This window comes from Schistocerca gregaria, chromosome 2 (genome assembly GCF_023897955.1).
Source record: "Schistocerca gregaria isolate iqSchGreg1 chromosome 2, iqSchGreg1.2, whole genome shotgun sequence".
NCBI classification, from domain to species: domain Eukaryota; kingdom Metazoa; phylum Arthropoda; class Insecta; order Orthoptera; family Acrididae; genus Schistocerca; species Schistocerca gregaria.
Genome location: NC_064921.1, coordinates 332,575,745 through 332,603,554, shown reverse-complemented (window position 1 = coordinate 332,603,554; position 27,810 = coordinate 332,575,745). Strand labels below are relative to the sequence as shown.

Sequence of the window (27,810 nt, the reverse complement as noted above, 5' to 3'; positions counted from 1 at the left end):
TAAACACAGCAGGACCTAGGCTGCGGGTTACATCTCACTCCCCGCCAAGGCGTTGACACTTACAGCAGCTTTCACAAACACAGGACAATTGCAAATCTCTCAAACACACACAAAAATACAGGGCGGGGTCCTTGCACCAGACATACGTGTATTAGTCTACAAAAGGTTCCGTCCACAGGAATTCCTGACCTTTAAATTGAAACCATTTAAGGACGGTTCACCGATAATAGTAATATCACTTAGGTGCAGTTTTCAATCACTTAATACCCTTAATAATCAATTAGAGAACAGCCAGTACAGTTATAACTTAGACTTCACTGCGAAGCCAACACTTAACCAGCTCACACGGAGCTCATCCACATACATTTCGATTAACGGCTGTGTAAGTTCCTCAATCATCTACCTAGTGAAACGCCTCTTAACACGTCTCTCAGCCACACACACTAAAAGCCAAATTACTTGATGTTTGCACACAGCACAGCTCAGCGGCTCAAGCAACTTAACCTCTTTACTTCAGGGACCTTTTTATTGATAGAAATCATGAAACTTGGATCTCCGAGCTGCCCCAAAACACAGACTTGCCGACCAACACAACTCCGCGGCACATCACGCTGATAGGGCACACCCGCTCGCAGTCGACACTGCTTTCTAAAGTCTCTCAATGTTTTCTTTTCGAAAGTTGACGGCCAACTCTTGAAGCCAGCCATCCGGAAGAAAGGCAAACGATATCTAGAGATCACATATAATCTCCAAAATCGATCGCAACGATATGACGAGCGTGCCCGGTGCTGGCGCCAGTTCGCCACGACTCATCCACAAAGCCATGGACCCTGGTTCCCAACAAGGCACTGTGCAAGCTGTTGGTGGCTCCGTAATAGGATGGTCTGCATGTAAATCGATTACTGACTGGCAATGTTAATGTTCGGCTACTTAGCAGAGAATTTGCAGTCATTCATGGAATTCATATCCCGAAACAAGGATGGAATCTGAATAGATGACAATGCGCCATGTCATCGGGCTACACTTGTTCGCGATTTGTTTGAAGGACATTGTGGACAGTTCGAGGGAATAATTTGGCCACCCAGATGACATATATTTGAGACGTCAGATCGTCCAAGAAATCCTACACCAGCAACACTTTTTCAGTTATGGACGGATGTAGAGACAGCATGACTTTCAAGGACTTGTCGAGGCCACGCCACGCCGAGCTGCTGCACTACGCCGGCTGCAAGGAGGTCCTACACGATATTAGGAGGTTTTCCATGACTTCTGCCACCTCAGTGTACGTATGATGTGTCTGTGGAGCAAAATTTTCTGTTCGATAACATTAACGCCCTTCACTCTTTATCCACAAGGTTGATTTCTTCCAATGAGAGAACGTAGGGTGGAAATGAAAAATAATGGAAGGATATTGCTCTGCAGAATTTTACACAATTCAAAATTTGTTTCTAAGGCGCGATTTAAATTATTCATAAAAAAGGAAAAACAAGACGTCACTCTTAAGGGTACCAGGACGTGAAAAGATCCATGCGTACTTTATCACTGGTAACATAGTACTAGAAATAATACCCGAAACAGAAATGAGCACTACACAAAGCGGACAGATGGCAAACGATGTTTTGCTAGAGTCAACGGACCATTACCAAGCCACAACACTTTCGTCCATCGAAGGCTATGGTAACACATACGTATTTGACAATTCGACAGAGGAAGTCATGAGACTGACGAATGGTGAACTGACTGAATGGCGCGCTTAATAGACAAAAGGGAAAGAGGATAAGTGTTTAGCGTCCTAACAGCACAGAAGTCTTTAGAAACAGAGCTCAAACTGGAATTTAGGAGGCTTTGGGAACTTGGGTAATATCCATTTCCGTCACCGTACTGAGTGTCCAGTTGTTAACAAAGCTTTCGACACAGTTGATTATGTCTTAATTACCCCCAAAATGGCAATTCGAAGTTCAAGACCTGGTGTAAGGGGGGGGGGGGGGGAAGGGGGAGTGGAGGAGGAAAGCAACTACGCTATCCGGACCGGACAGCTTCCCATTCTTCTTGTAGTGATCACACAAAACCACTGCTACTGGAATAGTACAGAAACATAGAAACGACGTGATAGTCGCATGCTTGATCATATATACAGATCCCAGTTCAAGCCTGCAGGCTACTCTGTTGCATTTAACTACAAACGGCTCCTGTGGAATTTTTTCACCTCGTTGGAAGTAACAGTTGTTGTGAAAAGTGTTCTGTGTTATTGTTAGTACATTATGTTGGAGCTAAGCGAATTCAAACATGGGCAAATTGTTGGTGTTCGTATGGTGAGTGATTCCGTGACCAAAGCAGCCGAAGTGTTTGGTGTTTCAAGAGACATGGTGTCGAAAATCTATGCCGCATACTGCGGAAGCAGAAGAAAGTGTATTCGCTAAGTCACAATGCTAAGGAAAATTGGGGTCATCTTGACGAATGGTCATTCAAGAGTATTTTGACCAAAAATTAGAAGCCGATAGTTTGAAATCCACTGCAGAATTGAATGTCACAGTCACGAACCTTGTCAGCACCAAAACAACACGAAGGGCGCTGTGTGAGTAAGGAACTAAATGGCGATCTGGAATTCCAAAATGACTTACCGGCGACACAAATGCCTGTAACAGAAAACCGCACTGCCAAAGCCATAAAACCTGGAATATGGAGCAATGGATTTGGTCAGATGATTCTTCTTTCACACTGCAGCTTCTGATTTAGTTTACAGCCCAAAAGTTAAACATGGTCTTAGTTCTCTGATATGTGCTGGCGTGTTACATGGACCTCAAGTTTTCTCTATAAGGGCGTATTATGTGACCATTTCGGCTGATCACGTCCATCCGAAGGTACAATGTTTGTTCACCACTTGCGATGCTGTTTTGCGAGACGACAGGTTCCCTGCTCACGCAGCTCGCATCGTTACAGACTTGTTTCTTGAACTTACCACTGCTTCTCAGGAAAAATTATACGAGATTTCAATTACAGCCACGTAGGACCCGTATTTATCCATTCCGAGACGACTGCAAGCTGTTGTGAATGCCAAAGGGTTTCATCCACTATATTTGGCATGGTAAGGTGGTGCGTTTTAGTGTTTCCATGTTTTAGTCCACCTCTTGTATGTTTGCAGAGCTTTTATCTAAAAGGTATTGATATACATAAACGATATTGTTCCCCAGTATATCGATACATCAATATCGAAATGGAAATACCGAGTGCCTACATTTTTATTTTACATTATATTTTTTTCGCTATATTCGGTGAATATTTGATATTGTTCTTTCGAAATTGTAGTAGAATCTAATTTTATTGCACTGTGTGAAAGAGTCTAACTACTTTTTGAGCTTTCGTCACGTCCAGTCCTTCTTTGACTAAATGAAGCAAGTGTAGGTGGCACAAAGAAGATGTCCGATGCGCTGCCGGGTGGCTGTGGGAATGATACAACAAGATAACCAATGTGGAGAAATAGTACTCCAGTTGCGTGAAAAATCATTTTTAACGCAACCAGCATGCTACTTCTTCACAACGCCATTCTTCAGAAACAGTTGCTGAAACTGATGAACAAAAATCTAAGTGACAACATAGGCCTCTCCGGCGGGTGGAGACGTCTTAGGGAAAATGTTGACGTAATCGGCGCTCGACACTACTAACAGAAATCGCAACATTTAAACTCACCACGCAATTTTGACACTATGACTGCTAGGTCGCTGGTCTTCGTGGAAGTGAAGAAAAGACAGAAGTCGACATGAAGTATTCTGAAAAGACCGATATGTGAAGAAACCCAGCGACGGACCTATCGGACGCCTTACATTGTTAGCAAGGTGGTTATCGCCACGCGTAAAGGTGCTTCGTTTTCCTTTCAGTTCTTGCTGTAAGTGCGATAAGCAGACTGATAGCTTACCGATGTACAGAATACCCAATATTATATCAATAGCCGGCAAGGGTGGCCGAGCGGTTCTGGCGCTACAGTCTGCAACCGCGCGACCGCTACGGTCGCAGGTTCGAATCCTGCCTCAGGCATGGATGTGTGTGATGTCCTTAGGTTAGTTAGGTTTACGTAGTTCTAAGGGACTGATGACCTCAGAAGTTAAGTCCAATAGTGCTCAGAGCCATTCAACCATTTTTGAATAAATTAATACTTAATTACACAGCTCTGAAACCAGCAGTATGTTTACAATGTGCAGCTGATATTTTTGTAGGCTGGTACGTCGACATTTTTTCCGTTGATATATCTACATATAAATACTTTTCTTCTACATACCGACAGCTGATATTGATATTTTCTTTGATACCGATGTATCGGATTCCCGATACTTTTAAAAATATCAACAGTCCTACTTAGAACTCGCCCTTCATACCACCATTTGGGACACAGTAATTCAGATGACCGGGTGAGGTAGTGAGACTTTGGTGGCAGTGCTATTCCGTCGCAGGGCCTTACCACGTGGGAGAAGTCGACGTCTAGGTTGGTGAGGCGGTACTGTGGCAGGCGGTCTCCGCGGCGCGCCTGCTCGGCGTGCAGCGCGTGAAGGGCGCGCACCAGCTGGTAGTGGCGCAGCAGGCGCAGCGCGGGCAGGCCCCGCAGTAGCGCCTGCAAGTCCTCCAGCGTCGCCCTGGCCGCCCCCAGGTGCAGCTCGCTCAACGTAGCGCCGTCCGCATGCGGTCGCGGCTCTGGCGGCGGAGGGCGCTGTCTCCACACGTGCAGGCCCCTGCAGTGTCATTCAGAGCGACAGTGTCATTCAGAGCGACAGGTGGATGGAATATAGCCACCAGAAATCATGACTGGGCACAATACTATGTTTTATGCTCACGTCCCTTAAAGTATATACACTACTGGCCATTAGAATTGCTATGCCAAGGAGAAATGCAGATGATAAACGGGTATTCATTGGACAAATACATTATACTAGAACTGACATCTGATTACATTTTCAAGCAATTTGGGTGCATACATCCTGAGAAATCGGTACCCCAGAACAACCACCTCTATCCGTAATAACGGCCTTGATATGCTTGGGCACTGAGTCGGAGCTTCGATGGCTTGTACAGGTACAGCTGCCCACGCAGCTTCAACACGATACGACAGTTCATCAGGAGTAGTGACTGGCGTATTGTGACGAGCCAGTTTCTCGGCAACCATTGACCAGACGTTTTCAGTTGGTAATAGATCTGGAGAATGCTCGCCAGGGCAGAAGTCGAACATTTTCTTTATCCAGAAAGGCCCGTCAGGAAGATGCAACTTGCGGTCGCGCATTATCCTGCTCAAACGTAGGGTTTCGCAGGGATCGAATGAAGGGTAGAGCCACGGGTGGTTATACATCTGAAATGGAACGTCCAGTTTTCAAAGTGCCGCCGTCAATGTTAACAAGAGGTGGCCGAGAGGTGTAACCAATGGCACCCCATACCATCACGCCGTCTGGTACGCCAGTACGGCGATAACGAATACGCGCTTCCAATGTGCGTTCACTGCGATGTCGCCAAACACAGAGGCAACCATCATGATGCTGTAAACAGAGCCTGGATTCATCCGAAAAAATGACGTTTTGCAATTCGTGCACCCAGGTTCGTCGTTCAGTACACCATCGCAGGCGCTCCTCTCTCTGATGCAGCGTCAAGGGTAACCGTAGCCACGGTCTCCGAGCTGATAGTCCATGCTGCTGCGAACGTTGTCGAACTATTCGTGCAGATAGTTGTTGTCGTCTTGCAAACGTCCCCATATGTTGACTCAGGGATCGAGACGTGGCTGCACGATCCGTTACAGCCATGCGGATAAGATGTCTGTCATCTCGACTGCTAGTGATACGAGGCCGTTGAGATCGTGCACGAAGATCCGCATTAGCCTCCTGAATCCACCGATTCAATATTCTGCCAACAGTCAGTGGATCTCGACCAACGCGAGCAGCAATGTCGCGATACGATAAACCGCAATCGCGATAGGCTAATATCCGACCGTTATGAAAGTCTGAAACGTGATGCTACGCATTTCTCCCCCTTACACGAGGCTTTACAACAACGTTCCACCAGGCAACGCTGGTCAACTGCTGTTTGTGTATGAGAAATCGGTTGGAAACTTCCCTCATGTTAGCACGTTGTAGGTGTCGCCACCGGCGCTAACCTTGCGTGAATGCTCTGAAAAGCTAATCATTTGCGTATGACAGCATCCCTTCCTGTCGGTTAAATTTCGCGTCTGTTGCACGTCATCTTCGTCGTGTAGTACTTTTAATGGCCAGTAATGTATTCATATATTATATCCTCTCTAAGATGACACTGGTGGACCAAGAAACAATCGCTCGGACAAGTGGTATAAGTCAGGGATTCAGTCTTTCGCCCTGCAGTTGAAATCTCTACATATAATTGATTAACTTCGATGGGCAGAGAATCCACCTGTTTCAGTACGCACGCTCTATTACGTCTAACCTCTTGTGGGAATCTCCAAGTAGCGGGCATGGAAGACGTGGACAGGAACTGGGGGTACGTAGCGGTAGGTGTGTGTGTGTGTGTCAATCGAGAGGAATGCTGAGATAGCCCGCGTGGCTGCCATAAACACAGTGCCCGGATGGCGCCGTGGTTAACGCAACTGCCCAGAATACACATTTGAAGTTCGGTCTGGCATATATTTGTACTTGACGTCGCTGGTTCTGCATCACGTCACGATGCAACTGACATCAATAATCCATTCCTCTTCATTTACTTTCTCTCTCCCCCTCCACCTTCAGTTTACGTGTAATACGATACACAGAATAAACAAGGACGGAAATGAAAGAAAGGTTTAACAGAGGGATTAAAATTCATGGCGAGAGGAAATCAGCCATTAGATTCGTTGACGACATTGCTATCTGCAGTGGAGGTGAAGGAGAACTGCACAATCTGTAGAACGAGAAGAACAGTCTAATGAATACACAATACGGATTGAGAATAAGTCGAAGAAAGACGAAAGCGATGAGAAGTAGCAGAAATGAGAGTAACTTAACATCAGAATGAGAGATTTGAGCCGGGACGCCATTTAGTTAGTAAACTTTTCAGGTCTGGCGCCACTGGCTGAGGATCGACTAGCCCTCTTACGGCCCCATTGCGAATATCTATGAAGAAGAGCTGGTTTCTGTGGGTTGTGTCCTTAGAAGGTCTTTGCTTGCTGATGGATATACGAGGTTCACTGGCCCGAGAGTCGGACACTAAGTTTGGGGATTGGCAGTAGCGTCGTGACAACAGGTGATCACGAGGTCCGAGCAGCCGAAGTCACGAGCTGCCCAAGGAGGGCCTGCTTAGAGCGAAGATACCGGAGTACTTCACCGGGGCCAGCGTCGACCTCAAGCAGCAAGCCGACATCCCGCTTGTTGGTTGGCAACTTTCGTGTCGGACGACCGCTCGTGGCCTGGCTGCCCTCTTCTACCTGGCTTTCATCGGCACCACTCAGTAGCCGCTGCGACGCACCGTGGATCCATGGAACTGCTTGCTGATAAAGGGGAGTAACAGTCTGTAATCCTCGTGGTGATTTGCTTCATTGTCTACCTGTCTCCTTATTATTTTCTGGTTTGTACTGACCCCCAGAGTTTTACTCTGTCGGCTCTTTGGTCGTGAATATAGGCAGTAGTATTGACCAAGACACTAATGGCCGTCTGAAAATGTGTCCCACTATTATATAGCCTTTCCTCTCTTGTTTGTACCATATCATTAATGTTCTAAGTAATCAGCTCTTTGCCGAAAATAAAGCCGGAAAAATTATACTATGACACAGGTTGCCGTTAAACAAAACAGGGGTCTTGTTGTCAGATTTAGATGCTAACCGGTTCAGTTCTTTGATTGTAATTACATTTCTCAGTCATTAGTTATAATCTGAACAACACGCTGTACTAAGCTGTTCGTTTCTGTGTTTGAAAGACCAGATCATTATTCGTGAATTTTAGCTGGATCTTGTGGTTCCTCGGAGTGAGTTCTCACTCACAAGCAATGTTTTAAGATGTTCCTTCAGAGCTGTCTTAATAACTGACAATCAGTTTAACTTCGGAAATATTAATAGCCAGCTGTCACCGCGGCTTTAATCAAGATAAAATTGTCAAAAGGGACGGGGTGGGATCCAGCTGCACCTTGGTTGCCGATTGAAATTAATAGGCTTGTTGCTTTGAAGTAAGCCTTATGATATTGTTTGCTAATCTATTTAACCTTTAAGCACAGTTGTTCATCTTACCGCCAAACCTTACGACATACAGCTTTCAAATGGAAAGTTAAGTCATCTGTTTTGAGTAACTGAATCACTCTGGTCATTATTGGTGCTTTTGTAGTTTTCATGTGTTGCGGAAAGGCATTTAATAAGACAGACTATGGCCAGCGCGGTAGTAAACACCGTTGTTTCACTCCATTCCGGGTGGGCTGCACGTCCAGCCGTCTTGTAATCAACGTCATATTGCTTGCTGTTTTGAAATACAGCACTTCAGATTCCTTTTTCAAAAATTAAAAGTTTATTCAACTTAAGGTTTAAGATCAAAAGAGTTTCGTAAATTTGTTCATTTCCTTGAAGAAAATTTTATGGTTAAATGATTCGATTATCCGTAAAACACAGTTTGTATATAGCTAAATAAACAGGTTATGTGAAAAGAAAGTTATATTGGTGGGTACTCCCTTCCACGTTTTCCTTAATTTCATTAAGTACCACGTATCACTATTCGATGGACACAGGGTGCTCATGGCCTATATCTCAGTCTGTATGGTTCATTGTCCATGAAATAGCAAACGAACAAGTTGTTACACGACTGAAAGTACAACAAGGACAATATCCAATAACGTTGAATTATATCTCAACACTTGATATCAAGGTTTTGTCTTGTAAAGTATCAGCCTGCCTTTAGCAACTGTTACTTCATGATAATATTTCTCATCGGTAGAGAAGCTTTCAAGGATCCAACTAAGAGACAATGCCAAGAGAGCCAAACCTTTTCATTATTACAAGACGTATGTCTTCTGCCAGTTGACTTCAAATCAGTTTGCCGTGAGTGAAATTTGTGAGTTGCATTAACAGGCTTTCGGCATGTTGCCCAGCTTTAATAAAAAAAAATATTTGTTACAAAAAGGTACTTATAAGCTTTTTTTATGCTGGTGTTAGTGTTATGTACAGGCCTCCCTCATTAGTGAGTGTGGTCTATCCGTTTAGTTTCGTGACACATTATGTTATTTTGTGAAGATTTTTTTTTGGCAGGAAGCTCTATTTGGCAGGTGTATCCCTGTTCTTGTTTTCGTATTTTGTCTGATGCAGTCTTAACAGTTGTCACCATAAAAGAAGGACGCGCTCTACATTGTCCAGTCACATTAATCTGATTACCTGTTAGAAGTCTTAATCACTACATATTGCGACGTTGACCGCTGTGACAAGTGCAGGAAGTCAGGGAGGTTCTGGAAGATACTGACAGGTATGTGGAGCAATGTACTGGCCAGCTGCTCTAGATTTCTAGGCTGAGCATCCATAGAGCGACTACCAGCCATTGAACTCTCTGCGGTCGTATGGATGATGTTCTCCTGAAAGTGGACTGGAAACCAGAAACCGGATAATAGTTTTGATGGTGGGAAGACGGAGGAACTGACTGATCTGGTGCTAAGTGCTAGGCTCATTTCATTCCGCAGCCCAATATAATATATTTTACAATAATGGGGATGTGCTATGAGCCATTTTCAGCTGTTGCGCCTGCTCGGTGATGACGAAAAGGTCGAAACTTATGTAGTTACCTGCTAATACTTACCTATATCTTTGTCGTCTTGTGGCATTCTGGTTGGCGCCTTACGAGGCTGCCACACGCCGTACAGCGCGATACTGCGGGTTGTCGTGACTAGGCGCCTATAGCTCTGCAACAGCCCAGAGTGCCTGTGACAGCCGCTACAATATCTGGAGGCCGGATACATACTAGAGCCACGTGATACTGGAATCTCTGCCTGACGACCTAACCGAGCGTCAAAGCAGCAACTCGCCAGTCAGTGCGAGTTCCTGTTATCGTAATTTAAACTCTTCGCGTGCCGCTGTACTTCAAATGTATCCTGCATGGCAAAACGGTGCTATCCAAAACTAGCGTTGACGCAACTGTGGTGCATCACGAGCCATAGATGTCAGTGGTGAACGAAGGTTGCAGACAGGGGTGATGGCACGTAGACGCGCAACTGCACTGGCGATGACAACGGTTCTACTGCCGAGCGCTGCGATCAGACCGTACTTCCGATGTTGAGTCGAAAAGTCGCTGTCGAAACTGGACTTCGCTCTGACTGGTGTGCTGCTGGGCTGGCACTCGTCAAGGTCGTCCGGCGGAGAAATATTAGGAAGTGATTCCAGTGTCATGTGGCTCGAGACTGTATCCGGCACAAGTGGCGCCTCCAGATATTGCAGCGGCTGTCACAGACACACTGGGCTGTGGTAGAGCTGTAGGCGCCTAGTCAGGACAACCCGCAGTACTGGACCGTGCAGCGTGTGGCTGCCTCGTAAGGCGCCAGCCAGAATGCCTCATTACGACAAAGAAATGGGTTAGTACCAGATTATTAATGAGAAGTATTATATTAGTTTCGACCTTTTCGTCATCATCGAGCAGGCCCAACAACTGCAATGGCTCATAGCACGTCCCCATTATTGTAAAATATATTAAGTAGGGCTGTGGAAAGAAATGAGCCTATCGCTTACCACGAGATCATTCAGTTGCTTCGTCTTCCCTCTGCCAAAACTATTCTCCAGATTTTCGTTTCCACTCCACTTTCAGAAGAACATAATCCCCACGACCGCAGAGATTGGATTGGCTGACTAGATTAACTAAACCGATCAAGCATCACAGTTGCTGAAAAGAATAATATTGAGAATAATAGAAAACAAAATCGGAGATTTGCTAGATGATTATCAGTTTGGCTTTGGGGAAGGTGAAGGCAGCAGAGAGGTAATCCTGACGTTGCGGTTGATAATGAAAGCAATAATTTTAAAAAAATGAAGACATTTTCATAGGAGTTGCCGATCTGCGAAAACCGTTCGACAGTTTGAAATGGTGCAAAATGTTCGAAATTCTCATAAAAATTCGAGTAAGCAATACGGAAAGACGAGTAATATACAATATGTAAAAAAAAGTCAAGAGGGAACAATAAGAGTGGAAGGTAAAGAACCAAGTGCTCGGATTAAAAATGGTGTAACACACGGATGTATTCTATAGCTCCTAATGTTCAGTATATACATCGAAGAAGCAGGGACGGAAATACGACCTAGGTTCAATAATTGGATTAAAAATCAAGGTGAAAGGAAATCAATGATCAGAGTCGATGATGACATTGCTATCCTCAGTGAAAGTGAAGAACGGATACAGGATTTGCTGAATGGAGCGAACAGTAATGAGTGCATAATAGGGACTGAGAGCAAACAGAAGAAACACGAAAGTAATGAGAATTAGCAGAAATGAAAAGACAAAAAGGTTATCAGGGTTGGTATACGCTAAATAGATGAGTTAAGGAATTCTGCTGCCTAGGTTACTAAATAACCCATGACGTCCGCAGCAAGGAGAACATAAAAATAGAGTAGCTCTGGCGGAAACGCCAATCATGTCCAAGTGAAGTCTGCTTAAGCAGACAAAGGCCTACAAAAGCCTTAATCTGAGGAAGAAATTCAGAAAATGTACGTTTGGAGCACAACAATGTAAGGTAGTGAAATACGGACATTGGGAAATCGGAAAGGAAAAGAATCGAGGCCTTCGAGTTGTAGTGCTTCAGAAGAACGTTAAAAATCAAGTGGAGGTAAGGAATGAGAAGGCTTCCCGGTGAAAGAAATATTTGGAAAACACTAACAAGAAGAAGAGACAGGATGGTAGGACATCTGTTACGGCAACTAACTCACCTAACTTCCGGTACTAGAGGGAGTTGTGGAGGATAAATGTGGTACGGGAAAACCGATGTTGAATACATCCTGTAAATAATCGAGGGAGTATTTTGCAAATGCTACTTTCAGAAGGAGAGGTTGGCAAACGAGAGGAACACTTGTCGGGTCACATCAATCAGTTCAGAAGACTGTTGACTGAAAATAAAAGAGATATTGTAAACATGGCACATTACATGAAGTAGCAGAAATTAAGTTATCTTAAAATATTAAAATCGTGAAATGATGGATGTACAACATAAGATATTGAAAGGAAGGCGAAACGTTTCCAATATCTTATGCTGTTTTACTATCATAATGGGAAAATCGACTCACAATGTAGGCTCAAGATTTGTGCTCTTTACGAGGACGACGCAGTAAGGCTGAAGCATGTCAAAAGTGGTTTATTCGATTTCTAGCCGGGAATTTCACCTTAACAGAAAAACCGAAATCTGGACGGCCCACGGTTACAGACGTGGAATGACAATGCTGGTGCTGGCATTGGGTCTCTATGTCGCCGTGCTACTGTAGCCACAAACTTGAAGAAGCTGGGTTACCTAAAAATTCCTTCCTGATGAACTGGCCGAAACGAATTTTATTCAGCCCGGGTCCATCTGTGACTCCTTATTGAGATGCAATCAGAATGCTCGTTTTCTAGAATGGCTCGTATCTGTTGATAACACGTGGATCGTCTACAACGTCCGGAAGAGCAAATCGTGGTGCAAGGCAGGGGAGCCACCACTATAGATCCCAAAACCAGGAGTGCATCCCAGAAAGCTTCTGCTAAGCATCTGGTTGGATTCCAAATACGTCCTGTATTACGAACTTCTTCCGTATAAGACCATCTTTTCCGAGAAATACTGTTCGCACTTGGAATATCTCAAGGCAGCCACTGATGAGAAATTACCGGATTTGGGGTACGATATCGTCTTCACCACGACAGCGCCACACCACATACCTCTATGGTCACTCAACAAAAGCTACGCTCTTTTGAGTGGGAAGTTACCCCCACCGCCGTATACGCCAGACTTTCCCACTTCCATCTATTCCGTTCACTGCAGAATTTCCTAAATGAAAGCGCCACATTTTTTCCAGTGGAGGACTGCTGACTGAACCTTGAAGAGTTCATCAACCGGAAAACCATCACATTGTGGAAGAATAGCATTTATAAGCTAGCAGTGTCAATATATTGGGTATTGCTCTTCCTAGTTAGGGAACAAAATTTTTCCTTACAAAACCGATCCTCCTTATTACTTATACGTATTTTGCGCGACCTTGTATGTGAAGTGTGTAAGCAGACAGGCCGGCAACCTCTCTGTCGTAGCTGTGCTGCCGGGAGGTGTGTTCCCAGGCGTTCTTTGTCATTACACTGTAATGAAAAACGAACGAACTAATGTGACAACCCAGTACCATAAAGGTACAAAACAGTTATATAATTTTAGTTTTGTGCCACTCTTCAAAGAACTATTTAGTGTTAGCGAAATTTACAGTGACCTAGTTAAAAAATTCCGATGGGTTCAAGGTGTGGGAACTTCAGGGTACGTGCGATTATCGAACATCTAGCAGTTCTCGAAACGTTGGAACGTGTTAGATTCGAAGCTCTGCTCGACCCTACGAGGCAGTTGTTCCAGATAAAGTTATTAAGGCGTATTTCGGCCACTGGATTGCTCTTTCTTCCACAGAACGCCGTGCGGGGTAGTCGCGCTGTCGGGGGCAGAGGCGCCTTGTCAAGGTCACGGTCCATGTGGCAATCCCCCACCCCCTTCCCCTCCCCACCCCCGATGGAGGTTCGAGTCCTCCCTCGGGCATGGGTGTGTGTTGTCCTTAGCGTAAGTTTGTTTAAGTTAGATTAAATAGTGCTTAAGCTTAGGGACCGATGTCCTCAGCATTTGGTCGCATAAGACCTTACCACAAATTACCAGAAATTTCCATGCACAGAACATAATGATTATATGAATATCTGACGAATTCATTCTTCTTCGGATTAGTAAATTACTTCATGACAGGCTGATAAACATCGAATAAAATTATGGAGTTCCTTTCCACTCAAAGATGTTGAGTAGCTGATACGCTTCAGACGACCTGCTGGAAGAACAATACGTAAAATAAAATTAGATTCTAGTTGATCATTTCCATGGAAGAAAAACATGATGATAACAAACTTCCTGCCGGCCAGGTTGGCCGAGCTGTTCTAGGTGCTACAGTCTGGAACCGCGCGACCTCAACGGTCACATGTTCGAATCCAGCCTCGGGCATGGATGTGTGTGATGTCCTTAGGTTAGCTGAGTTTAAAGTTCTAACTTCTAGGGGACTGATACCCTCGATGTTAAATCCCATAGTGCTCAGAGCCTTTTGAACCATTTTTAACAAACTTCCTCCTTGCGACAACAATATAAATGTATACATGAGAGAAACACGTTCAAATTCTTTTACATGACACGTAACAAATTTCCTCCTTGCAACAGTAGCATAAATGTATGAACAACAGAATCGTGTTTGACTTCTTTTACACGACAGTTATAATACCGGGACGTTATGAACGTCGTATTGAAATTAACGCACCTTTCGTGGACACTGTAACGCACACAATAGTAACAGTAATAAGTGGTAGCGCCAGATAATGAAGTGGATTTCGTCATAGATACCTCAACAGCGTTTTGCTACACAGAAACCATATAATTATATGTATAAAACTTTAATAAACAGGCTCCGTCACACATCATGCAGTGATCACGGAGGATGTTCCTAATATTGAAACTAATTCCTCCCTTTCCAACGTCCGTAGCAACATGTATACCACAAAGATTTATTTCGCGCTTCTTTTCAATCTACACTCGACAGTCTTCGCTAGAATTAAATTATTTCGTCGTAGATCGCAAGCTCGCGGAAGGACACAGCGATGGCTATCTGATATATAGACTACGTGAGAAGAGAATTGGTAATTTTGGAGCCGCGTCCCACCGTGGCTGCATGGCCCTGGTTAGGCGCCACTTGCAGGCAAGAAGCGTTATAAATTAAAAGATAAGGCGCTCCAGGGATGATTTGTTCCGCCAGATTACCAGTCTGGCCTCGGTTGGTTTGGGCTGTCTGCTCAGAGGACCTGTTGAGCGCACGGCTACACACACACACACACACACACACACACACACACACACACACATACACACATACACACATCTCCTACACCATTGTCCCACGCACCGCTTCATCTGGATTACTGAGGTTCTCTGACTGCCGGACGGCAACAACTTATACTTCCGTAGAAGGTGTGTGTCTCGTGTTTCCTACTGATCCAATGAAGTAAACATAAAAGTCTTGTCCTGTACGGCATGTGAACTTGGATCGAGACAGGTAGTTTGGTAGGAAAAGAGGGATAGCTGCGAGACAAAACAGACTGTTAGCATTTACGAATACAAATTATCTTGTTCCTTCACAAGAAAATTATTATACTTGTAGAGTGTAACACGTATCTCTAAATGTACCTCACCACCTCAGCTGCTGTTTGTAAAATAAACAGCTGAGCTCCACGTACTTTATCACCTGACAAGCACCTATGACCTCATGGAATAATATGGCATAAATAAAATCAGTTTCAGTATGAGTAGACAAATCAACCCCAAGATGCTTATGATCTTTTCGTGACTTTTTCCACCGGAGCACATCCAATAAGGCTAATAACGGTATTTTCTAGACAAGTGCTGACGGTAACTACATTTTATAAAGGACGCCACCTACTTATTCTGAGTGAATAATCTCGAAAAGAACTGTGGACTGTGCTCATTAATATAGACTGTTTCACAGGGAAGTTTTATGTATACGACCTATAAACGTTTCGTGCACATTTGCTGAACAATTACTAGCTAAATTCCGTCACGTCGTTTTTTTGTCTGTATGTGAGAACTAACGACAGAAACTATTGTAGAGATTTTGATACTGTTTTCAGTAGTACAGAGATTGATTCACGACTAAGGTTTATATAATTACAAATATTTAGAGCAAATTAGCTAAACTGTGATAAATTAATTTCCGTCACGTCGCGGGCTTCTTTACATGTGTAAGGCAATCTCAGGAACATCTGTACAGAGTTTGAAATGGTTTTCAGTAATACGTAGGATAATTGACGTGGAATGTTTCTGTATGTAATTTATTACCACTACACCAGACATGTCGTCCGGTTTTAGATAATCCGTGATACCAGCGCAAAGCCGAGATGGATCGGTAGTTTACATGTACTCGTACATTTTGGTACCAACAGCAGTTGCAGCACGAACGTATGGAACATTTAAAAATTTATTTTGCTGTCGCCAATCTAGCATACAGCTTATAGAGGTTGTGTGAGCGAATGTCAATCTGACTTCTTTGCAAAAACAGACATAATGTCTTGTGGGATAACAGCAATCAGTGATTTTATAATGTTACTTAAAAACCGTCTTGATTGCAATTTTTTTGTGAAAACTGCTGTACGGGTTACTCCTGTAACTGAAATATCAGATCTGAAGATGGTTCTGAATGAACAGAAACCGGTAATATAAATAAAAAAAATTGCAATCAAGACGGTTTTTAAGTAACATTATAATCTGACTTCTGTCTAGACTTTACAAATACAACACATAAGTAATTGAAACAGGGAAACAGACAGTTTCGGAGATAGACGGTAAACACGATGTAATGTACTTCCTTTCACGTTGTAGTCGTCTGCGGCAGTAATGAATGTCGAATCCAGAAACTAAAAATATTATGGTCTGTGGCAGTAATGAATGTCGAATCCAGAAATTACAACTATTATAAAAATATGTTTCTGCATGTAAGTTCCGCATCTCCTCGTAAACCGTAGGATTGATCTCTACCAAACGTGGTACACATATAACTTCCCATCTCTAAAGAAATTCTCTGGCAGAGGAACCACTTACTTCCTACTAGGATGGAGACGATTGACCGAGAAGGGTGTGGAACGGACATCAGGAGAGAAAGAGATGGGGAAGGAGGATTTTGAAGCAGATAGGGAAGGATGAGGTGGGGGAAAATTCAGAAAATAGGAGATCATTGGAGAGGAGAATCAGAATACAGAAGGGACAAAGACAGATAGAGAGAGAGAGAGAGAGAGAGAGAGAGAGAGAGAGAGAGAGAGATGGACAGACGGAGGATCAGGAGGAGATCGAAAGAGAGAGGGTGGGAGGAGATGGAAAGAGAATGAGGAGGAATAGCTGGAGGGTGATGGTGGGAGGGGGAGTGGGAAGTTATTATCCAACGGTAACTGGACATAAGAGTACGATGCGCATCCTGGAAAATGTCGGTACTGTTCTCAGTGTAGAGAGGGTAGAGATCGTAAATTATGTCGTTCATCAGTAAATAATATCCTTTTCTCTCGGTTGTTTAGACGAGAGGAAACATACCGATTGATCGTCGACTGTACTTCTCTGCTTTCTTAATTTTTTAAAAATTAAACCACTGTATTCTTTTACTTGTAACTTCTTTACATCAACCGAACGATTGCGACCTGACCATGGAGCTGCGGCAAAAATCCACACACAATGACCATTTCATCTTCATGATATACCTGCGACAATGAAGACAATATAAGAGACTTCATCTGAACAGTAGAGAGTACAGTACGCAACTGAGAGCTATCCACACGATTCGTTTCGCAAATAGTGGCTTCATTTTATATTCGCAAGATTGTCACTTTCATGGTAATGTAATACCCTTGTGGTGCTTCTCATGTTCTCTTCTGTACAACCGCTACAGGACATGTGAGTGTATAATGGCTGCCACGTGGTAAAACATTTGCGTAGACACCCTGGCTTGTGGGAGCCGCAAATTTAAGCGTATCGCTACAGAGTTACTTTCCGCTGAGATTCTTGAACCTGATTGTATATGATAATGCCCTAAACGAGAATCTACGAAAGTTGTCGAATACAAAAGGACCTACACCGAAGACTGTGATACTTTGGAAAGGAAAACTGTCTCTTTTCTCTTAATTGTCTCTTTTCTCTTGATACCGCATTCCTCCTCGGTGACTGAATCCTCACGGCTTCTTAATACGCTAAATCATTAAATTAGTTCCGAAGAAATCACTTTATCCTCTACTCTAGGGTTCTTCCTAGACTCACAAAATTGGTTCAGACATTAAGAACGTCAACTGATACACAAACAAGGATATTGGTAATGCATAATAAACAGCTGCATCCGCAGATTAAAAAAACTGCTTCTCCTAGTTGTGTATATGGAGTGCGGGGTCTTATTAGAATTATTTTAAATCAGGTTTAAGTCGACCAGGAAGCCCAGTTACTGTACTGTAATAAAGGCAATAGTAATCAGTCGCAAATAATGTTCATTGCATATGCGGTTTTTTTGTTTAGTTACGTGTTCTATTGATCAATAGCATTGAAAAACTGTTATGATGTGGAACGTGTCAAATGCACAATAAATGCACACTGGAACAAGTTTTTTTTTACATTATAGCCTTATACCTAAATATTTCTATTATCTATCCCATTCCTTTAAATGGCACAAAATGATATATTATATCTCCACATTTATTTATTCATATTCAAAAATTCATCTGTGGTATAGAAGGAGTTGTCAAGGAGGTATGATTTCATTTTGTTTTTTAAACTATTTCTGCTGTCAGACATTTTATATCATCTGGTAATTTATCAAAAACTTTTATGGTAGCATATTTTACCCCTTTCTGTGCCAAAGATAAGTTAAGTAAGGATAGTGTAGGTCTTTCTGTTTTTCTGGTATTTTAATCATGAATGTCGCTGTTGATTTCAAACTGGTCCATGTTGTTGAGAAAAAAATTCATTACTGAGTAAATGTACTGTGAAGCAGTTCTAATAATTCCTATCGTTTTAAACAGATGCCTACAAGATGTGCGACTATGAACCCCACACATTATTCTAACTACTTTCTTTTGAGCAGTGAATACCTTTTGCCGAGGTGTTGAGTTGCCCCAGATTCCGTATGATATCAGAGACTCGAAGTATGCAAAGTACGTTAGATTACCAATTTCTTATTCTGATTGCAAAAGTATCTGAACCTAGTCACTTTAGGAGATCCAAAATATGAGTTTTCCAATTAAGATTCTCATCTATATGTATACCCAAAAACTTAGTAAGCTCTACCCTGGCTACTGACTACTTTTGATGTGTAATGTTTATTGAAGGAGTTATACTTTTTGCAGTAGAAAATTTGATATGCTGTGTCTTTTCAAAGTTAAGAGCAATCCCTTCACAGAAAACCAATTAATGACTTTTCCACAGACCTTATTTGTATAATTTTCTATCGGAGTTTCTTTTACTGGATTAATAATTACGCTTGTATCATCAGCAAGCAATGTCATTTCAGCACCTTGTTTCACATAAGAAGGGAGGTCATTCACATATATCAAGAACAGGATGGGACCCATGATCGAACCTTGTGGAACACCAGTTAGATGAAGTGGCAAACTCTTTTGAATCACTTGAAGCATATAAATAGACTTTTTTGTACCTGTTATTTAGATATGATTTAAACCACTCACATGCTGTTCCATTTATACCATAGAATTGTAATTTCTCTAACATAATGGCATGGTTCACACAATCAAATGCTTTGGATAAGTCACAGAATATTCCTACTGATGACATTTTACTATTTAAAGACTATTATGTGGGCAGTGAAATTGTATATTGCTGGCTCAGAGGAACAGCATTACTGAAATCTGAACTGTGATTTACTAAGTATTCCATTATTGTTGAGATGGCTAACCACTTTTGAGTACATTACTTTCTCAAAAATTTTAGAAAATCCTGCAAGCAAGGATAATGGCCAGTAACTATTGGCATCTGTGGTTTCCCTGTATTTATAGAGAGGCCTGACAATGGCATATTTTAACCTGTCTGGAAAGATACCCTGAGTCAGTGATGCATTACATATGTGACTCAAAACATCAGCTGTAATTGCTCCACATTGTTTTAATAACTTGTTAGAGATTTCATCTACTTCAATAGAACATTTAATTTTCTAAGATTTAATAATTTTCCTTATTTCACAATAGGTTGTTAGATGAAACTTAATCTGACTAATTTTTTTTAAACTGACTCTTCCATGTACTGCCTGGCTTTTTATTTTGAACTATTCTCACCAATTTTTTCTCCTACACTTAATAAGTGATTGTTAAATAAATTGGATACCTATGTACTGTTCGTTATAATGGTCTCATTCTCTTTAACAGTAATACTACCTACGCCAGTGGTTACATTTCCTGTCTCCCCTCTAACAACATTCCATATTGATTTGATTTTGTTGATGGAGTTGTTAATTTCTTCTCTAACATACATATTTCTTGATTTCCTTACAACTTTTCTCAGTAAGTTACAATAATTTTTATAGTGTAAAAGTACTTATGGTTCTTTACTAGTTCTTGCTGTCTCATACATTTTCTTTTTCTTTCAGAAGACACTATAATACCTGTAGTAATCCAAGGTTTCTTTGAAAAGTTTGTGGTGTTACATTTACTAATGATATTTGGAAAACAATTTATCAAGAAATATGCTCCATTTGTCATTAGCATTTGGCTTATTATATACATCTTCCCAGTTTACATTTCCTAAACTGTCTCAGAAGTGATCTATAGATATCGGGTTGACCACCCTCGTACTTTTACTTAATGGTATCTGAAGTATAGGCCCTGTTAGGTTTTGTAAGTTAATCAGTTGTACATCATGATCAGATAATCTAGTTACCACAGGGGAAGCATGTGTTTGTTCTACATCCTCTTGCTGTACAAATACATTATCTATTAGACTACTACTGTCCTGAGCTACACGTGTAGGGAAATTGATCACTGATTCTAAGTTAAATGTTATTAACAACACTTCTAGTTCACTTTTCCTATCACAATTGCTTAGAAAGTTAACACTGAAATCACCACAGATTAATAATTACTTCTTTTTGTCTGACAGACAGCATAATAGGGAGTCTAACGTTTTTATGAATAGCTCCCAATCTCCTAGTGGAGACCCATACGCTGTTGCTAATATCAACACAACATTATCTAGCTGAATTTCACATGCACAAACCTCAAAGCGGTGATCAAGACAAAGTTTGCTTACTTCAACAGTTGTGTATTTATACCCTTGTTTTATGAAAATGGCAGCTCCTCCTTTATCCATACTAGATCTACAAGTGTCAGATGCTACATTATACCCATGTATACTGACATTTTCCATCCCCACATTTCCGTGGTGCACACACAGACTAAGTATATCAATCTCATTTTTTTTATTTATGAGATCATTTAAGCACTGTCATCTCATCCACTTTATTATTTATTCCCCTGATATTTTGGTGAAGTAAGTTGATACCACCCTTAGCTTTATCCCTGTTTTCTATGCATGAAGTTTCTTTTCTTCTATTTTCATTGGTTGTTGTCTGTTGTTTCGTGTTCCAGTTTGGTAAAAAAGCAGTTGACAGCTGCCCACGTGGCGGTGGTGCTGCCACGGCGTGCCGTACCTGAAGAGCGCCTCAGCCTCTGGCAGCCAGGGCGGCTCCTGTCGCTGGCGGCGGCCCTGCGGCTGCCTGCGGCCGGCCTTGGTCCGCTGCGTCTGCGCATGCGCCTGCGCCTGCAGGTGGTCCAGCAGCAGCGGGCGGCGGCCGCGCATCGCCAGCTCGCCGTCCAGGTCCACCGTGCTCACCGATGCCGGCGTCCACTGCAGCAGCGTCTCCAGCGCCGTCCCAGACTTCCACTGGCTCACCAGCAGCTGCCGCACTGACTGTGCCGTCAAAGATGCCGTTAGCTGACAGTCACACTGAACGCGGGACAAATGATGCTTGAAGTATCCATCCACTCATTCACAAATCGTGTTCTCCAAATCTCACCATGAAGTACAATCTTCAAGAACACTGGACGAGTCAAAATATGTATTGACAGACAAAAGAAATGTCCGGTCGCTTCGTCTGTACATTACCAACAAATTATTGACTGTCTATTTATCGTACAACAGCTATTTGTGTATCAAGGTCCGATCGGTCGCGAAATGGAATCCACAATAAGAATCAGATGAAGCTTTGCAGAAATGTGTTGGGCAGCGTTTCTTGTATTCCCATCGGTCGCATCACGTCTCTCTTGAAAAGGAGATAAGGAATTTTTACTGTCCATAATACAACACACAGTGACAAAAGCAATTAGGAAAGGCTGTAAGGAATTTTTATTGCCTGTAATACAACATACAGTCAACAGTAATCCTTATTTTACAATTGTTATTACCTACTTTGGCCTCTATAGACAGGTCCACTTCAGCATTCAGTTTCTTCTTTCTTCCTGTAGACAAAGTAAAGGGCTTGTCTGGAAGCAATGTACCATAGGGAAGCATAGATAACAGGCCTGTTCTCTCCGCTATACTCTACGTCTTCCACGTGTTTACGTACCACTGCAATGCCTGTGCGATGTGGTTATCGTCGCCGTTGGCGGTGCAGTGTTCCTTTGAAAGCAACAGACATTGACCTTGCTGGCCAATTCAATATCCAGCGTCTTATTGTTGGTCCAACTGTCTTTCGTGGACTGAGAATGCAGTTCACATATGATGTTAGTGCTGTTTTTGGAGGCAGTGCTTGTTTGACCTTGGCTGTGCTATGGGGAAATCATGTAGATTATGGAGGTCTTGAAGCTTTCCCTGAAGCAGGTTTTAAATTGACCCCACTTTTAATGTGTTCTTTTAGTGCTATTGCTGCTAGCTATTAATTGGCATATTACTTTCTGTCAGTATAGACAGTAAGGCTTCGCTGATGGCTTGAAGGACGTGGACTATAGCGGAGAGTACAGGCCTACTAGCTAAGGTTCCCTGTGGTACATTGATTCCAGACAAGCCCTTTAGTTTGTCCACGAGAGGCCAGTGAGCACGTAAAGATGCCTAGAAAGCAGTACCTCCGGCCACGTAAGGGGGCCTGCTGAGAGATTTCGCCAATTTCACGCAATTCCATATTCATGGCAAGTAGCGGTTGCACACTGCAGGGACAATGAAGACGCTCCTGCAGGAAGTGTTCCATCACCCACCTTACAGCCCGGACTCGGCTCTTCCTGACTCATTTCTGCTCAAGTGAACCGCTGGCTGTGAAAAGAATATTTTATCAAAGACAACTAGCAGCAAATTACCTTAGGGAATTGGCGGAGGGTACTCCAAAGTTGGTAAAATGCTACGACAGTGTCTAAGTCGGAGCAGCGACCTTGTAGAGAGCAACTGGAAGGTGTAGCTAACTGTTGCAAGTAAAACAATTTAGCTTTTCACTGTCGTTACCATTTCGCGACCGAATGGAACTTTATTAGCCAGAGAGCCCTCGTATATGGTTCATTGGGCACTGAAACTACTCCAGCAGAGGAGCTTAGAAAAAAACGTACGTGACATTTTATGCGTATTAGGTAAAATACAAATGTAAAACATGCACTACAATGAACAGCAAATAGTAAACCCATAAAATGTAAGGTAGATTACCGTAATTTTGAAATCTGGAATACAGATAGTAATTAAAATAATTATAAAAGAAAATCTATAAAGACTTCAAAATTTAAAGGTATAAAATACAGTCACCTCACAACATCCAAAGGAAGTGCTTTGAGAAAACTACACCGTCAACTGATATGAGTGGCTCGCGTCATGTACATAGAGGCCAGTCTCATGTTACGCATATAATTAACTGTTGGTCTGGTAATCCACACACATTGATATATTTTTAACAATATCTGATATATTGTAGTCAAGAATCTTTTCATATGAGCAATACGACCAGAGGTCTGAAGGAGGGTCGACACACAGTGTCGTACAAATGAATAACAGTGTATGGTATCCCATTTTCCTTACCTTGTGTACTGCGACATTATCTGTGCCCTCACTAATTAAATGTTTGCTTGTCTTTCATGATGTAAAATGCGTCTCAGGTTTCATGTAAGCCTCGATTATTTGTCGACTGTGGTTAGCAGGTTTTAAATTGACCCCACTTTTAATGTGTTCTTTTAGTGCTATTGCTGCTAGCTATTAATTGACATATTACTTTCTGTCAGTATAGACAGTAAGGCTTCGCTGCTTTCCGTGCCGGCCGGAGTGTCCGAGCGGTTCTAGGCGATACAGTCTGGAACCACGCGACCGCTACGGTCGCAGGTTCGAATCCTGCCTCGGGCATGGATGTGTGTGACGTCGTTAGGTTAGTTAGGTTTAAGAAGTTCTACGTTGGAGGGGACTGATGACCTCAGACGTTAAGTCCAATAGTGCTCAGAGCCTTTTTTTTTTTTTTGCCTCCCCTTTTGATAAGTAACGAAAGCTTGTAGATAGGAGTGGCACTTGTGTATGTTCTATTAACTGATGACTATGGCTCGCTGTTCCATGTTACCACTTCCATTTCCCCACTAAATTTAAATCTAGCTTGTCACTCATTTAAAATTAAACTTTCATTGCGCTTTACGGTTTATAAGATAATTTTATATCGCAACTCCACTCAGTTTTACAGCAGTTCTATACCGACCTATTGAATACTCTCCTTTACTACGCACAATGCACTTTTAACTTATTTCGTGTATTTTTATATAATTTTTTAGGTTTTTGTTCTTTTTAAATGTAAACCACTAATTCGAATTGCGAACGGCCTGGCTACTGGCCCTGCGTTCTTCTCTCCGTCAATAGATGGCAGCAGTTTTGCCACTCTGGTTACCAATTTGCTTCCTCGTTCGCATCGGCTACTCGCTGTTGAGCGCTAGGTAGCACACCGCGCCTATCACACGTCCACCGCGGCCCTGAGGGGCCACAGCACATTGTTAGTGTCCTGGTATTTTTTGTATGTTTCCGTACTCAGGCAGTCGCCCGTAGTCCTGTCTAGTGTCACTTCCGCATTGAGATAGGTTTCACAGCACCTAGTCAGACCGGCGGTTTCTACATGGTTTTTAAGAGATTTTAAAACTTTTCTATGAAATGTTGTGTTTTTGTGCGTATTGTGGCGTGTGTAAATTATCTCTCGTGTCTCGACATTTCCAGCACGACCCCTGAAGATGGACTTTCAAGAGCCCGAAACCGGACGTGTTATAATAATAGAAATTTACAACTGAAGCCGTATTTTCAACCTCTGGTATCTTGCGTTTGTACACGTTACTATGAAGAGGAGAAATGGGACAGGTGCGGGGTGTGCTGTACTGCAGGAGGTGGGGCTGTTGCTCGCTGCACTATGTGCTCGTCTGCTTGTTGACAGCGCTCTGCGGTGCTCTCGCTGTGACCGCGCAGGCAGCCAGCAGGCAGCGAGTACACTCGTGGTGTTCACTAGCAGTGCAAATGTCAAGTGGAGTGGAATGCGTTTCTAAAATGTCAAATGTATTTAAATATACAACCCGTGAAAACTCACTGCGGTCAGTTAACGGTTTATAATAGACCTTCCGTTTAACATAAATCTGTAATTCATCATAGATGTCACAGTGTTTTTCCTAATACCGTTGTTAAACAAATGTCATGCACTAATATCCGATTGTATAACATCATCTCTCGACTGATCTTTGATCATACAACTGGTGTGAAAAGATTGCTTTTATTCGGCATGAAAATTTAAATGCTTTCAAAATTTAAATTACCTGAAGTTACTGGGATACAGTAATACTTCACTGCCCAGTCACATTAATGTGACCGAGCGAGGTGGCGCAGTGGTTAGACACTGGACTCGGGAGGACGACCGTTCAATCCCGCGTCCGGCCATCTTGATTTAGGTTTTCCGTGATTTCCCTAAATCGCTCCAGGCAAATGCCGGGATGTTTCCTTTCAAAGGGCATGGCCGACTTCCTTCCCCGTCCTTCCCTAATCCGATGAGACCAATGACCTCGCTGCCTGGTCTCCTTCCCCAAAAACAAAATTAATGTGATCACCTGTCTAAAGCCCTAATAAAAACTTTCCGTGGAGTAGACTACTGCGAAACGTGCAGGAAGAGGGTCAGTGAGTTTTCTGGAACGTATCGACATGTATGTGGAGCAATGACTCCAGTGCTGTGGCCAGCTGCGCTAGGTTTATCGGGTCAGGATCAATGGCGCCAACAGCTCTATAGAGGTGGTCCCACAGATTCTCCATGTGGTTTAAATGTGGGGAGTGTGGTGGCCACGGAAGTAAGGCAAACACATCCTGGTGCTCTTCGAACCAAGTACATACACTATGAGCTGTGTCACACGTAGCATTGTCTTGCTGGTAGATGCCATTGTGCCGAGAAAGAGCAAACTCCATGTAGGGGTGGACATGATCCGCAAGGACAGATGCATTCTTGTGTTCATCCTTTGAGCCTCCCAGAATGACGAGATCACCCAGGAAATGCCGCGAAGACGTTTTCCAAACCATAATGATCTCTCCTCCCAACTGGGGCCCTCCGATGATTGTTGCAGGGTGTTTCCTTTTCCTTCCAGATGAAGCATAAAACGTGATTCATCGGAAAGGTCACTTGTCGCCACTCAGTCGACAGTCAGTTGCGGTACTGACGTGCAAATTCCAGCCTTCGTCGCCGATGAACAACAGTCAGCATGGGTACATCAACCAGGCGCCTGCTGCGAAGGCCCGTATACAGCAACGTTCGTTGAGGAGACACTGATGGAAGCGCCTTGGTTCATCTGGGCGGTGTATTGCTCAACAGCCGCACGTGTTTTCGTCCGCACGCATCCGCGCTGCCGTTAATTTGCCCTTATCGTCCGTGGCCTTTGGCGCACCACGTTGCCTCGGCGCCGATTTTGGATAGCGCCTTTTTACCATTTCGATAATGCTCCCACCCTTGACCCGAAAACCGATGATCATACTGTTTTTGATATTAGATATATTGCTTTATTTCCGGATTGTGGCAAAGACTGCACCTTTCCATCCGGCACACTTATATGTTCTCCTCTGTTAGTGCTGCCACAAGCTGTTCACGAATGTTTACTGCTCGACGTTGAACATAGATGGTAATCACAGTAACGTGACTCGACTCTCTATTTTTAAATTTTTGTTTCTTCTCGACTCAGTCATCCAGCATCAGTAATACAAATTACCTTATTTTTAGACTTTTAAATACAGGTGTTTGTATTTCTGTGACAAAATATTTGCGTATGCGCTTTTCAATTTTACTTAAGTATTGAACGTTTGTGGAACGGAATATGAATAGCTGCTCTAGTTGCATGACTGCTAGGGGATCAGGGTTTATATGGACGACGCCTGTCATTCACATCCATTCACAGTGTGTGACCGAGCGATGTGGCGCAGTGGTTAGACACTGGACTCGCATTCGGGAGGACGACGGTTCAATCCCGCGTCCGGCCATCCTGATTTAGGTTTTCCGTGATTTCCCTAAATCACTCCAGGCCAATACCGGGATGGTTCCTGTGAAAGGGCACGGCCGACTTCCTTCCCTATCCTTCCCTACTCCAATTAGATCGATGACCACGCTGTCTGGTCTTCTTCCCAAAACCAACCAACCAACCAACAATGTGTGACCTGAAGCATCACAGGCTAAGACTGTATGCTGGACTGGGTTAGAATCTGGGACATTTAATCTGGCTGAAGTTTCAAACCAGCCCACAACCCGCTACAAACTAGAAATTAATTCTGGAAGTTCTGATTTTCTCCAAGTACGTGCGGGTAAAGTGCTGGTTTCTTCATTTGGTAAGACATCATGAACAATAAAAGCTTTGATTTTGACGTAAACCATATTACTTCACTTTAAACTTTTAAATTACTTTTATAATTGTCTATATTGTGGATCTGCATATGATGAGTGATGTCCTGAAATGGTATTTCCTTATCGAAATTATTTTTGTGTGCATGGAAAGTAAATATATAAAAAGTATATGAATAGTCACTGACTCCCGCTCAGTTCCCAGCTGACACTATCGTTTCCAGGCCACTTATATCGTGCTCATTTACTCACGTAACGATCCCCACTCAATTATTTCCTTTTAAGTGAAGCAAGTAAGACTC

At 42.9% G+C, this 27,810-nt stretch overlaps 1 protein-coding gene across 1 annotated transcript in view; it reads right to left on the bottom strand.

The window, feature by feature from the left end:
• LOC126335769 (uncharacterized) overlaps positions 1-27,810 on the bottom strand; it is a 226,872-nt gene that overhangs the window by 72,335 nt on the left and 126,727 nt on the right. Inside the window, exons 4-5 of the mRNA XM_049999229.1 lie at positions 21,464-21,627; positions 4,454-4,721 (exon numbers count right to left, since the gene is read on the bottom strand). Of these exons, the coding sequence (XP_049855186.1) occupies positions 4,454-4,721; positions 21,464-21,627 (432 nt within the window). The remainder of the gene's footprint in view (positions 1-4,453; positions 4,722-21,463; positions 21,628-27,810) is intronic.